The sequence below is a fragment of the Pipistrellus hanaki genome, assembly GCF_964339955.1.
Source record: "Pipistrellus hanaki genome assembly, chromosome: 1".
NCBI lineage: Eukaryota > Metazoa > Chordata > Mammalia > Chiroptera > Vespertilionidae > Pipistrellus > Pipistrellus hanaki.
In genome coordinates this window covers 64,582,559-64,598,095 of record NC_140503.1, presented here as the reverse complement: position 1 = coordinate 64,598,095, position 15,537 = coordinate 64,582,559, and the positions used below count along the sequence as shown (strand labels likewise).

The 15,537-nt window shown below is 39.6% G+C and overlaps 1 protein-coding gene across 1 annotated transcript in view; it reads left to right on the top strand.

The window, feature by feature from the left end:
* Positions 1-765: 765 nt before the first annotated feature.
* The window catches only part of SPRED1 (sprouty related EVH1 domain containing 1), an 89,301-nt gene continuing 74,529 nt past the window's right edge, over positions 766-15,537 (top strand). Inside the window, exon 1 of the mRNA XM_084869861.1 lies at positions 766-932. Coding sequence (XP_084725987.1) covers positions 901-932 — 32 coding nt within the window. The 5' untranslated portion in view covers positions 766-900. The remainder of the gene's footprint in view (positions 933-15,537) is intronic.

The window sequence follows — 15,537 nt, the reverse complement described above, 5'->3', positions numbered from 1 at the left end:
GGCACCCACCGGCTGGCGCCTGACCCGCGGCCGCCGCTCTCCTCGCTCTCAGGCTGCTCCTCGCGAACCCGTGCTCCCCGGGAGCGCCCCGCGTCTTCGCCGGCCCGAGCGAGGGGGACGACGATCGGCCGCCGGCCCCCGCCTCACGCGCTGCCCGCCGCCCCCCTCTCCGCCCTCAGGAGCCGTCCCGGCCGGAGCGTGTCTGGAGGAATCCGCCGCCGCGAGGCCCCGCGCCCGGCGCTTCTGCTCCACCCGGAGGAGGAGGAGGAGGACCGCCGGCCCCACTCGCTGCCGCCGCCGCCGCCGCCGCCGCCGCCGCGGGGGCTGAGCGGGCGCCGGCCGCGGGGCGGGAGATGGTGGGCTGGGCGCCGGTAGCACCGCGCCGCCGCCGCCGCCCGGAGCCCGGGCTCCGCACCCCCGCGCCGGCCCCCGCCGCCCAGCGCAGCGCCGCTTCCTCCTCGCCGCATCCCTGAGGGCAGCGCCGCCTCTGCTCCGGCTGCTGCTTCCCCGCCGCTCAGCACCCGGCGGCGGGAGCACCGCTCTCCAGTCGCCCTTGGCAGCCCCCCCCCTTTTTCTTTTTCTTTTTTTTTTTTTTTCCCCCTCTCCTCCCCGGCCTCCTCGGACCTCCCGGCCGGGCAGCTGAGGCGAGCGAGGGGAGAGGCTGGGGTCGCCACGGCGGAGGCTGCCGCCGCCACCCCCCTGCGGGGGCGGCCGGGGTTCCCGGCTGGGGGGGCCCCGCTCCGCGTGAGGCGTCCACCATGGTGAGGCCCCTGAGCCGCTGCCCGCGCGCCCCCCCGGCCGCCGCCGCCGCCTCCGGCCCCTCGGTGCTCCCGCTGCTCCTCCCGCTGCTCCTCCCGCTGTTGCGCCTCCATCTCCAGATCGGATCACGGTGAGGGAAAGATGAGCGAGGAGACGGCGACTGCTGACAACGAGTAAGCAAGCGCCCCATGGATCTTGATTCCTTACCCCCCCCCCCCCCCCGTATCCTTCCTTCCTCCGCCGGCTCTCCCCCCCCCCCCCCAACCCTCTACCCCGCACCCCTCGATGACTTGGGTGCAGGGAGGCTTGCAGCCCTGGAGAGTTGGGTGCATCTTGTGGTGCAAACAATATTTGGTTTCTTGAGCCATTTCATTTCATGGCAGCACTCACCCCCTCCCACCCCCATGTAGTTGCTTCCTTCTGGGGAAGGGTATTGGGGGTTGGGGGTGGGTGGCAGTTTTATGTCCAGGAGATGGAGTGATGATGGGGGTGGGTGCGTGGATGGATGGAGGAGGCAGGGTAGAAATAATGACCCCTTTGCCTGCAAGACCTTTGGCCTGTCCCTTTTTTCACGGGAGCGTGCCAATCAACATATCCCGAATATGCATCCTGTTTCCTTTATAGCTTATTTCACTTGGAAACTAATGTGTGGGAGCACCTCCTGCAGCAAACGGCTCTTGAATCTTAATTTGATGAGTCAGTGACTCTTCAATACAGATTAAGCCTCCGCCCCCTCCCCTCCTTTTTTAAACTTATGACCTGTAAAATTCTTGTAAAAAATGGGGCCAGGGGGACTTTTTTTTTTTTTTTTTTTTTTTTTTAAGAATTTAATGGGATTATGGACACCTGGAGTGTGGGAGATGTTGAACCATTATATTGTGCCTTTGCGAACGTTGGGCATGTGTTTGTCAGGTGCCTAGGAGAATTGTGAATGCTAATTTTTGTTTTTCAGCTATCTTAAAACACACCCTTTACACCTTGGTGTTGATTTAACACTATTTCCGTTGCTGACTATGTTGATGACTTCATTGATGAACTTCTAGAGCAGCCTGGTTCAAGTTTTTATTTATGTGGGCTGCTGTCCTTATGTTTTTCAAGCCAAATATTTTGCCCTTTTTTTTGCAGTATTTTTTGCTTTAACCTAACAGCTGCTTGGAGAAGTATCGGGTGAGATGTTTTCTGTTGAGACTGGATTTAAGTTCATGCGGGATATTAGCTTCCGTTTTCTTGTAATTCAAATTTTGTTTATCTTTTGAGGGTTGGAAAGAGTTAAGTGAGTTACGGCTAGCCCTAGGATGCATTCCTTTAAATGAAGTGCATTCCTCGAGTCAGACCTCTTTTGAGAGAACTTTTTAATGAAAGTCCCAAGCCTAGGCCTGTTTAACATAAAATAGCTCGAGAAACGCCAAGCAGCGTTTTCCCTTCGCCGCCCTCCCCCCAGCACGCGCCTCCGATGAGCGGGTGAGGGAGAAGGTGGATCGCTGCTGTGTCAGTGCCGCCGGGAAGCAGAAGTGGCCGCCGCCATGTTCTCTCTTTTTTTGTGAATCGCCCTCATTTGCATAGCACACTCTTCATTCATAAAAACATAATTAAACATCCATCACCTTGGACATCTTGAAAAGGATTTCCCAAGAAAAAAAAAAATCGAAGCTTGATTGTCTTCCACGTAGATTTTTTTTGAGTTCAGGAAGTAAGGGAAATTGCGAGTTTTAGGTTAAATTCTGAAACATACGGGCACACACAAACAACTACCCCTGTTCTCAGAACGTTGACACAGTTATGTGGGAAATATCAGTTCGGGGAGGTGCTGGGATCACGTGACCGCCTCCATTCATAAAATACCTGGCTGTCCATTCACAGTGCAGTACACTGTCTCGTTGCCTTCCGCAGATTAGACCTACTTTGAGCGAGATCAAGGAGGACTGTGTCTCAGATAACGCCTGGTTAGGAGAGCAGCTGCTGCAAATTCTGAGCAGAAGGACGATATTTTTTTGGGTCTCTTAAGAAAGCTTGGGTCAACATGCCAAGTTCACTTGAGGGATAGGAAAAGACTAATTACCATATTTAAAGTGAAATATTTAATACCTCAGCTAATAGAAAAACAAATGAGGGAATGCGGATTGACACACGTGTAAAATGGTTTCTAAATGGCTCTTTCTGTAATATTTGACATGAGCAAATTCAGAGCAAGTTTTTGGTGGAGTGGTGTCAGTGGATGATTTTGCTGTTACACGAAAAATGAGTAAATATTCCCAGTGGTTTAATCCCAAAGATGTTGATATTTGAAACACGAAATGGCAGTTTTTACTGAGAAAATTGCTTCTCTCTCTCTCTCTCTCTCTCTCTCTCTCTCTCTCTCTAATTTTAAATGTACTTAGTGTGGGACAACTTGGAAATCCCACCCATATTTTTGGAATTCTGTTTTCACAGATATATCCTGCTTTATTAATGTTATTCCCTAGGAGCTTTGTTAAGCTAGTTTTTGTAGGACAAAATTAATGTTTTAGCATATAATATTTTGCTATTAGATCTTAACTCTTCATGGGAACAAGCTCTTGGGATTTTATTTTATTATTATTTTTTTTTAATATTAGAAAGTGATGTGTTCATCCGGTAATCAGTTTTCTTAGGGCCAACATTGTACATTAGATAAACCATAGTAAACTTGTTTTGAATGTAGCTTTTATTCTGGTGATTTATATATCTCATCTTTATTATAAAGTAATGTTTTGAAGTGGCAGTTTATTGTTTAACCATATATATTATGAAGGCAAAAGAAATATATAAAATGGCCTATGCCCTTGAAGGTTTAACTGTTTAAAACTGCCCTGTAATGTGGACTTTATTTATAAAATCCTTATGTATATTTTTTTCTTTCCTCAGTTTTTTTCAAAGTCTCAATTAGTAGGAATTTAATTACAGTAGAGATTATTTTTAACACTGGAATGTTTTTACACTTAATTTCAACCGTTAAAAAAAACACAAACATGAATCACTTCTAGGCCTTTAGGCTAAGATCAAGTGTAGAAAAAAAAAAAAAAAGTGAAAATCACCAATATCTTGAGAAACCTTAATCTTTTCTAAGCCATTGTAGTAAAATACAGTAAGGCCTTTGTGACTTCATTTTGAATTCCTCTATTATATGCTTTATTATTTGAAATAAGAGTTACGTGTAGAGAGAGAGAGCTCTCAGAAGTTGATTGTGGATATATATTGATTCAAGAATTAGTGAAGGATCTACTACGTGTAAGACTCTGTCTTATGCAATATCAGACTTTGGGAAGGGTTGGTAAAATTCTGCTTTTCTTCAATCTTTAGTAGGAACTGGAACTGAGTTAAAAGAGCAGTTTAAAAAAATAATTCTTTCCCTGCAGGAGAATTGTTTATTTCAGATAATGTACAAAATGGTCTTTAAAGTGAAAAAATAATAACTTATTTGCATTTCTACTAAGATGTCTTAATATTTGATATATAAACACACTTTTCATATGATATGCATAAATCACATTCATTTATTGGATTTTTTTACCATGTGCCAAGCACCGATAAATGCTTTGCTCATGTATTATATAATTTATGTATATGCGTGTATTTTTAGCAGAAATGGAATTGTGTAGCAGATATTATTATAGCTCAATATATTGTGAATATTTTCCTATGTCATTACATTCTAGAATATAATTTTAATCGCTACATTATATTCAGTATATAATGTGCATTAGTTTTAGTCAGTCTATTTTTGGATATTTCTAAACAGTGCTTTATTTGATCCTGAGTTCTGTCTGTATCCAAATATATTACTTTTTCCTGGAGATAGTCTAGGAATGGAGTTAAAATAAGTAAGCTTTAAAAATTTTTTAGATTGCCCTCTAGAAAAGAATAACTCACTGTATCACAGTACTTATACTTTGAAATGTCTGTCCATTTCTCTTAGAAATAAATTTTTGCCATTTAAAAAAAAATTCTCACCTAAGTATATGCTTTTTATTGATTTTGAGAGAGAAAGAGAAAGATATGAGAGAAACAAACATCTGGTGCCTCCCACACCCACCTGGACCCAGCCAGCAACCTAGGTGTGTGCCTTGACTGGGAATTGAACCCGCTATATGGGACATTGCTCCAACCACCTGAGCCATGTGGCCAGGGCAATTTTTGCCAAATTGAATGAGGAAATGAGATCTTGTGCCTATTTTTAAAAGGTGCTGGACGGTAAAATAAAATTGATACTTGAAAAAGCAAATAAACTTGTGAGGTTGTTTTTGGACAACTGGACTGAAACAAAATACTATATAATAAAATAAAATTACAATGTATGTGCTCATACAGAAGTCATCTGCAGATCATTTATTTAACTCTTACTAACCTTTATGTAGTAGGGTATAGTGTAGAGAACATTGGACTTGGAACTGGGTGATGCAATGCTATCCTAACTGTCACTAATTTTTTTCTGTGATTCTGGGCAAGTGACAGCTTCTATGGGCCTCAGTTTGCTTGTAAATCAAGGTATTTGAACTGAGCTTTATCATGGCCCCTTCCTGTGCTAAATCACCCTAAAGTAATGCAGTGGTAGAAGTACTGCAAGTCACTAGCCTTGTAACGTACACATTTGTTAATTTTATTATGTTGTTGTTTGTGAAATATTGAAGCAAAAGAAAGAAAAACTTCTAGTAGAGATCTGGTAGGATGATGAATTAAAAGCATGAATTTTGATGAATTGAAATAAAAAATCGAAACAATTAGTATGTTCAGAATCCTTTAAGATTTTCTTATTATGTGTCTTTGATATTATATATCATAGATGGAGAACTTTTTAGTGCTTTTTTTTTTAAGCCTCCTTTTAAGGCTATCGGGTTTAAATACCAATTTGGGTATTTCTAAAAGGAGTACTTGTACTAACAGGGTACCAACCCTTGTGTTTTAATTGTTCCAGAGGTTCAAACAAAGTAAGTCTTTTCATTTGGTTATTCATACAAATCACGTTAATCTAATACTAAGAGGTAATTTAATTCATTTAAGGAGCTAATACAGATAATGAAATTTTTTATTTAATTTTTTAATTTTTTTATTGACCCACTAGAGGCCCAGTGCACAAATTTGTGTTTGGGTGGGATCCCTCAGCCTGGCCAGCGACCAGGGCCAATTGGGGGCCGTCTTGCCCACTCCCCATTAGGGCCAGAGGTTGGCCAGCCATAGGAGCTTGGCTGTGGGAGCCCACTGACCGCCGGGGGCAGCTTCTGCATTGAGTGTCTGCCCCCTGGTGGTCAGTGCACATCATAATGACCGGTCGTTTGGTTGCTTAGGCTTTGATATATATAGATAGATTTAAGAGAAAGAGAAATATCGCTTTATTGTTCCTCTTACTGATGCATTCATTGGTTGCATCTTGTTTGTGCCTTAACCTGAGATTGTTTGTGCCCTAACCTGGGATTGAACTTGCAACCGTGGTGTTTGGAAACAGTGTTGTGCATTAACCAACTGAGCTACCATCTCTGGGCCTTATTTTTTAATATTCAGATTTAGTTTGCTGTTTATAACAAATTTTGTGTCATTGCAGCATCTCATTTTAGAGTCCTGAGCTATTGTCATTATAAACTCCTAACGTGTTGATTTTTGTGGCAAACTGAATGGTTTCAAATGAAAAAAAAAAAAAAAAGATGTATTTTTGTTTCAACATAGTATATTATTTTTGTTAAAATATGGTTTATTAGTAATGGCTCTTATACTGAGGTGTTAAATTGCTTGAGACATTGAGTTCTTAGAATTCAGACTACTAATCTCTAACAACCTTGTTTACATTCATGGTTGAAGGAAATACCAACAAATCATAGCAGAATTAGAAGTACTTGTGACAGCAATTGTATTAGTTCCCTAGGACTGTCATAATAAAGTATCACAAACTAGGCGGCTTAAAACAACAGAAATGTGTTGTCTCACAGTTATGGAGGTTAGAAGTTCAAAATCAAGGTGTTGGCAGGACCATGCTCTGAAATCAGTGGGTGAATCCATCCTTGCCTCTTCCTAGCTAATGTGGTTGATGGCAACTTTGGCATTCCTTGGCTTGCAGCTGCCTAATTCCATAATCTGCTTTCATCATCGCATGGTGTTCTCTCTGTGTATCTCTATCTTCACATGCCCCCTTTCCTTTTTTATAATATATATATTTTTTATTTCAGAGAGGAAGGGAGAGAGAGAGAGAAACATCAGTGATGAGAGAGTCATTAATTGGCTGCCTCCTGCATGCCCCCAACTGGGGTATCGATCGAGCCCACAACCTGGGCATGTCCCCTTGACCAAAATTGAACGAACCTGGGACCCTTCAGTCCGCAGGCCGACACTCTATTCACTGAGCAAACCAGCTAGGGCACATGGCCCTTTTACTAGTATAAGGACACCAGTCATATTGGATTAGGAGCCCATCCTACTCCAGTATGACTTTCTCTTTACATTCTACAACAACCCTGTTTCTAAACAAAATCACATCAACATTATTTATTTTTGAAAAAATATAATTCACCCGTAATGGCCATAGAAGTCAGATTTTTTTTTTTTTTTTTTTAACAGTACAATTGGTATCCAGGGGTTAATAGGTATCTTGAAATAGCACTTTACTATAGTTATTATAGTTATTAAATTTTTGAAATTATTATAGTTATTGAAATTATTATAGTTATTAAACTATTGCTAGAGCTTATTTTTTAATATGTTAATAAAAGAAGCACATGTATTTTGTATTGCTATTTCAAAATTTAAAATATTTTGATATTTATGTCAATGTAATTGATTTCTTTTGTAATCTTATGCATTATGTTTTAAGCCTTTAATGTTCTGAGAAGGGGGCCATAGGCTTCTTTAGACTGACAAAGAGGTCCAAGGTACAAAAGCTTAAGATCTGCCAGAGCCCTGGCCAGTGTGGCTCAGCTGGTTGAGCATGCTCCCTTGCACAGAGAGATTGCCCTTTATTCCACTCAGGGCACATGCCTGGCTTTTGTAGGGGGCTTGCAGGAGGTAGCCCATCCATGTTTCTCTCCCTCTCTCTTCTTTTCTCTAAAATCAATAAAAAACATATTTTAAAAGAATCTCCTGCTATAGAAGGCTGAACCCAAAGATATGGATATAAAATGGGAAGATTAAGAAACATGAAGGATAAGATAAACAGGTTCAGCAGTTCCAAAAGAAGTGATAATAGAGGAGAGGAAATAGAGATAATGGCCAAGAATTTTCAAAAAGAGCAAATTAAACCCAATTCAGTGAACTAAACACAAAACAGCCTCACATTCAAGCTGGGATTATCTGTAGATTGCAAGAAAGGAACAACCTAACAAACTCCATGTAGTTTATCACATTTGAATATTAAAGGAGAGAAATAATTTTAATAAGTGCCAGAAATGTAATACTGTCATTCCATGTCTGCCTATAATATGGAAGTAAATGTTCATAATTTAAAGGTTTACAATATAAATATTCATAAATACAGATTACATTATTTCTCTCCCTGGAATTTAAGACTTAATTTTTCAGATTTAAAATGAGAGTGTTGTATTTTATCTTTAGGATTTCTTTTAGCTCAGTAATTATAGAATCCTAAGTGGTTTTCTTTGTATTTCTGAACCACATTGAATATAGATAGCGTTACTGTTACTTATAAATATAGAATTGATGGGTGAAGATTTCCTTGTATCTGAAATTTTTCAATTATCTGGGAAGGCAATTTCTTTGTACATTTAGAGTACAAAGAATAAGCTTTAGTAAATTCAACAGTGATTGGAAATAACAATCTAATCAGTTTTTTAACATTATAATTTAGATAAAGGCCTTTATGACTCAGAATGTAGAATGTAATTGTTTTCTGCTGGTTGTATTTAATGATACTGTTGCTTATGATTGAACGCATCTCATTTGTTTATTCACATGTTTAGAGATTACTTTCACAAATACGTGGTATTTTTGTTTTTAATTTTTTTATTGTTTAAATTATTACATATGTCTCATTTTTCCTCTATTGACCTCTCCCCGGCCACTCCTACCCCCAGCACAGGCCCTCACCCCCCTGGTGTCTGAGTCCATTGGTTATGTTTATATGCACACAAGTCTTTTGGATTACCAGAAATTTAGTGAATCATGACTTTTCTGATGCCACTTTTTCAAAGTTGTCATTACTTTCACCACATTAGAATGTTTTAGTAACTTTGGCATAAAGTTAACAAACTTTTGTTTGTTTTATTGTTAATTACATTGATATTTTGAGATTGGAATTCGAGATCAATTCTGGGTTTGCCCCATTAATAATATGTGAAAGCATTTCAAAAATTTTAGTTGTTGAATTGTGTATATGTATTTCTTAACAGTTTTTCAGGACAGATTTCATTAGTAACGTTTTCTCCAAGAATTTCAGATCAGTGACATTTGAGTGCCTCCTAGGCATTTGACTTTTCCTTAGCCTTGGAGATACAAAGATAAGTAAAACCGGATAACTGCTTTCACTTTCCCTCTGAAATGTGATGAGTGCTCTGCTTAGGAAGTTATTCAAGGCTGTCGGAGAAAATGATTCTATCTGGAGGTGGATGGCAGGGTGAGAATTATGTGTGAAGGAAGTTTTCAGAAAAGAAGTGCCATTTTAGGAGTCACCTAGAGATAAGATGGAACCTAGAGATGAGATGGAAGGAGGAAAAGTATTCCAAGAAGTGGGGTGGGAAGGGGGTAAAACGGAAGCAAGCACAGAACGTTTGAAGAAAAGGAATGGCTTTTTGGGTAAACATGTTTGGAGGAGTAATGGGAGATAGATTACAAGGTGTTGGTGGCCAGATTGTAAGTATAGATTTGTGTTTAACTGTGTATCCGCAAGCAATCTTGGAGCAAAGGTGATGGCTAGGTCTGGAGCCTGAGGCCACAAGATAAATGTGACAGAGGCTCCTGGGAGCTATTTCAACACTTTTGAAAAGTTGAGAGAAATTTACTTAACTGTTCAGTATGTTAATAACATTAATTTTGAACAGAATTCACATAAATTTTTCAGATAAAGCACTAAGCATTTGCAGAAAATTTGTTATTTGAGCTTCTCTCCCTCTTCATCACTTCGATCAGTAAGGATAATAATGAAAGGCACCAGCTTACGTCTTTATCTTGTAGACAGTGGGGAACAATATTTTAAGTAAGGAAGTGATGTCAGATTTGTGTAGAACGGTGAATATGAGGGTTCCTTTGTACAGGTGATTAGAGGGAAAAGGAAGGAAAAGAAAATGAACTCTCATTGAGGAGGAAGATGTATAATAATGATGAAGGTAAAGAACCGCTGGGAATAGTTCTTTTGGAACTGTTGAGGATGAATTTGTAAGGCAGTTTAGATTTCCAGTAAGTGTGATTATGTGACTGGATGTGAAGGAAGTAGGATGAGTGTGGGATGATTTCAGCATTTTAAATTTGGGTGGCTGTGATGCTTTTAAATGAAGTGGGAAGAGGAAGAGACATTTTTTTAAGGGGAAAATAACTCAATTTTGATACTTTTTAATTTGTGGGTGCCTACTAGGTATCCTATCTAATAAAGAGGGAATATGCTAATTGACCATCATTCTGTCACAAAGATGGCTACGCACACATGTGAGGCCAAGTTCCCATAAGGAGCCTTAAGGAGCAATCAGCAGGGACCTGAGGCTACGCCCACCCCTGCCCCTTGAGGCTTGATTGGGGACCTCAGGCTGCGACCCCCACTCTGGAGCCGGCCAGGGGACCTGAGGCCACGTCCCCCGCCTGGTGGGGCTTGCTGGAGGACCTCAAGGTGCACTTCCTGTCCTGGTGCTGGGCTAAGGGATCTCAGGCTGCTCCCCCCGCCCCAGCGCCAGGCTAGGAGACCTCGGGCTGTACCTCCACCCCAGCACCAGGCCAGAGGACCTAAGACTGCGTCCCCCTTCCTGGCGGGGCTTGATGGGGGACCTCAAGGCAAACATCCCATCCTGGCGTTGGGCAAGGGGATCTGAGGCTACATTCCCTGCCTGGTGGGGCTTGACGAGGGTGAACTAGCCAGGTCTGGATCTAGCCTAGGGGTGTCGAACTCAATCAGAGAAGGGGCCAAAATCTAAAATCCAGCCTAAATCGCGGGCCGAATGGTTTACTGAACAATCATAAACTGACAATGTCATAAACTGACAGCGGAGTGCAGTGATGACAGCGCGGTGCGGGCCACATTGCAAGGCCTGGCCGGCCGGATTTGGCCCGCGGGCCTTGTGTTTGACACATGTGATCTAGCCCAATTGTGGGGTGGTGTCTGGGTCTAACATGATTTTGAGGTGCATGTGGGTTGGTGGGCGGGAACTTGACTCTGGGTCCTGTGGTGTGCCCCAGACTCTGATAGGAGGAAGGTTTTCATAATCATTTTACTTATTTTCTTTCATCTCTGACACTTCTATTATAGAGAAAGGGCAAGTAGCAATATTAAATTATTTCCTCTAATCCCCTTTTAATATGCAAGAATTTCGTGCACTGGGCCACTAGTCAAGGTATAAAATACCCCATACGGTGTTTCAAATTATAGGTTAGGTGCCCAAAGAATGTTAAGAGAGCAGTTAGAGGCAACATAATCAGCATATGTAATAGTTGAAGCTAGTGGAAAATTGCCCAAAGATAATATTAAGTAGAAATGGGAAGTTGAATAGTTAGAAACAGCAGTTTTTGTTCTTGTTTTTTTATTTTTTATTTTTAATTGATTTCAGAGAGGAAGGGAGAGGGGGGGAGAGATAAAAACATCAATGATGAGAGAGAATCACTGATCCGCTGTCTTCTGCATGCCCCCTACTGGGGACTGAGCCTGCACTGGCACATGTGCTCTGACCTTGAATTGAACCATGACCTTCTGGTTCATAGGTCAACACTCACCCACTGAGTCACACGGGCTGGGCAATAGCAGTGTTTTTAAGCGAGTGTAAGAAGAGACACTAAAAGACAGGAAGAAAGTCTTGAGGGGTAGGAGAGTTCAGAGAGAAAATGTTAAAATGGGAAGTGATGAAATGGAAACAACAAAGAGTAAGATTATACTCATTTAGGGGAATGCTGGGAGTTGAGATTATTTGTTAAATGAGGTAATGTCAGTTATGCAGAGAAAGAAAAAAAAGTTTAAAAAGATGGGCAATTGATAGAGCAAGGCCTAGTAAATTGGAGCCTATCAACTGTTTTACTGCTTGTCAGATTTAATCCTTCTAAGGACCATGTGAGCTTAGTATTATCCATAGTTACAGATAGAGATAACTGAGATTTAGGAGAGGTTTAGTAACTTGCCCACAGCCACACAAGGGAGTAAGTGGTAGAAATGAGATTCAAAATGCAATGTGATATTTATACTGTATCTCAAATACTTAATGGCCAGACTCGATTTTAAACAAAGTAAGCTTGAAGTGATAGGTAGACACATAGAATTGACAGCTGATTTGAGGGACTGGAAGTTCTGATAAAGTTAATGGACACATGAGTGAAAGTGGGGAAAATTGAAAGTTAGATTTTGATCAGAGAACACAGACTCAAGAGTGTTGACATGTGAGGGAAGATTAAAGTAAAAACAGGTTGTAGGAGTAGAGGAGCCATGATCTGCTAGGATGTTTTAAAAGGTCAACAATGTGGCTGTTCAAGTTTCTGGATTGGTATTAGGAGTTGAGGTGGAGAGGAATCCTGAGCCAAGGCCAATGTATTTAATGTGAGTGTGGGATGAGCAGCTTAGAGTGGGAGTGTGAATGCTGACATCTGCCTCTACAATTTAAAGAGACAGGAATAAGGATTTTGGAATTGGAGGTTGAAGAGGAGGATATCAGGGAGGAGGGTAAGAAAAGGGAAGGGCTTACCTGAGAGGAGTTGAGAATATTAGGGATGTTAGGGTCTCATGTAATAATGGCCCTATCAGGGATGAGAGATGGTAGGAATTAGAAAGTAGACAGGAGGATAGACATGCAAATGAATTACCCAAATTTGGATTTTTATTAGGAACTTTAAGGTTTTTGAAAGACTAACCAAGATGTTGATTTTATCCAAATAAATTATATTGTCTTTGACAGAAGGTTTTGTATTCTTGGGGTACTCCAATCTAAATGGTTAAAAAGGCCTTTTCAAAACAAAATTCACTAATTAAATAACCACATCTTGGTGTTCACAGTTAACTTGGTCCTTGACAAATCACATAACCTGTCTTTGTGCTTGATTTTCCATCTGTAAAACCAGGGAAATGTGTCATACCTAAGAGAGATGTTAAGATAAATGTAACTTCTCCCTTGGTATCATTTTTTTTTTTTTTAATGAGAGTTAAGAGAATGTTAAAAAGAACTTTTAATTCTTGAGAAGAAAGGTTTATGAAATAATGAGTGCTTACTTTCACTTAGCCTGAATTGTATGTGGGGTTACTTTTTTTTAAAAAAATTATTATTAGAGAGAGAAACATTAATTTTTGTTGTTCCACCTATCTATGCATTCATTGGTTGCTTTTTATGCCCTGACTGGATGAACCCAAAACCTTAAACAACACTTTAAATAACTGAGCTACTTGGCCATTACTAGGAGGGTTACTTTTTAAAAAGGATTTGAACTCCTGGAAAATTTGTATTTCACTTTAAATGTTAAAAAGCAACTTTTTAGAAAAACCTAGAAACTAATAATTCCAATAAGCAGAAAATAATATAAATCTGTATTGTGAACATATTCTTCCATGTTCTGAACAAAGATTAAGTAAGTAGAATATAAGTGTTGGGTAAAGAACTAGCTCTAGCCAGTCTTTTTCTTTGTTTGGTATTTAATACAACTATTTAGTTATAAAAGGAGTATATTTCTAGAGCTTGTTAATGAAAGAAATTTTAACACCTGAGCACATTTTGGAAGTATAAGTCATCTTTCTCAGTTGAATGCTGAAGCTTTCAAATATTGTAGGGAGAGCAAAAATAAACTTTCATGGGAGAGAAGGGGAGAGGAAGGTTTTTTCAGCTTTTTAAAGATTTAGAGAATTTTTCACAACTGTAATCAAACTAGAATTCCTATTAATAGGCTAGATCTATTAATAGAGATCCTAGTGATAAGTGAGAGGCAGGATATGCTAGTCAGTTCATTGTTCTTGATTTAGTCTGATAATTTAAATTTGGACAGCTAAAGGTCTGTAAGCTTATGTTTGAGTTCATTTTATAGTCCTCAACAACTAAAGTAAAAACTTGTTTATGTTTTAATTTAGCCTGATATTCAGCCTCATTATTCTAAAACTGTATAATTTGTTAAATTAAAAAATAACTGCCTTAGATACATAATTACTGACACTTGTGTTAGGTTAGGAAAGAATTTGAAGTTAATTCTCAATCAAGATCTTACATGAACATAAATCAGGAATTTAAAAAATATGATAATTAAAAATTGTATATACTTTTTCTAGAGGATTATTCAAGCCAACAAACAAAATTAACTTAATAAGAATTAACATATAATAAATAACTTTAATAAGTATATCTAATTAAGATATTCTTTAACTGTATTACGATCATTTTTTAAAAGGAAGGGGAGAGATTAATGAGACAAGCTAGCCTCTAACTACCTTTGTTTTCTTGAGCAGTTTTTCCTAGTCTTGATACTTTAAGATACTTAGCTTCTAAAGTGAGCCAAAAAGAGAAAGAATATATCTGATGTTATGTAGACTCTATTTGCAGATGAATCTGAACTTTATAATGTATACTAGGCCTTAGCATACACTGGTTTGGCTTTTAATTACTGGCTAACTTCTACTTGTGTCATTTGTGTATTTGCCCTGTGTCAAACAGATTTGGCTAGGTGTAGTGGGAGGAAAACTGAAACTGAGAAGTCCTTTTAACTGACTGCTATGGTCTGAATGTCTGTGCCATCACGCCTATCCCAAATTTGTATGTTTGAATCCTAACCCCCAAAGATTTGGAGCTGGGGCATTAGGGAGGTGTTTAAATCGTGAGGGTGGATCCTTCTTGAAGGGGATTAGTGTCTTCAAAAAAAGAGGCTCCAGATAGATCCTTATCATATGAAGGACACAGAGAAAGGCCTTGGTGTGAACCAGGAAGAAGGCCCTAATATGACCATGCTGGCCTCTTAATCTTGGACTTCCCAGTCTCCAGAACTATAAGAGATACAAAGCTCTTGTTAATAAGCTACCCATCAGTGGCATTTTATTATAGCAGACTGAATGGACTAAGACACTGGCTTTGTGTTTGCTTGTTTTGGGGAATAACATCTAGAAAAGAAAGAAATCAACAAAAAACAACACAATTTTCAGTTGCTTCTAGGTTCATATGTGTATATTTTACTTGTTTTAGTAGGGTATGCACAAATACCATTTATTTTTTTACCTGATATACTTAATATAATTTCTATGCTCATACATAGATTTTTAGTAATCATTATTTTAATGCCTGTAATATTCCATCAAGTTGTACCATAAATTTACATAGCTATTACCTTCTTAGTGAACACTTTAGGTTTCCAGCTCTTTGCTGTCCTATCTAATAAAAGAATTCAGATTTGAGTTGCTGTGGCTAGAGTATACTATTAGAGAAATGTTGCATCATTGCTTTGCAGATTTCTTCACTGAAGTGCCCTAAAAGATATGAGAATGCATCCCAAAAGCAGCCTTTAGAAAGTATAGAATTATTTTGGAATCTAGTAAACTATCTTAAAGATTAATGTGAATATTGTATTCTAACCAATATTGTATTCTAAAATATAGTAGTATTTCCAATTTGAATTGTTTTTAATTATATCTGTTAGGAAAAATATAGAAGCTCTTTAGCCACAAAATCTTTGCAC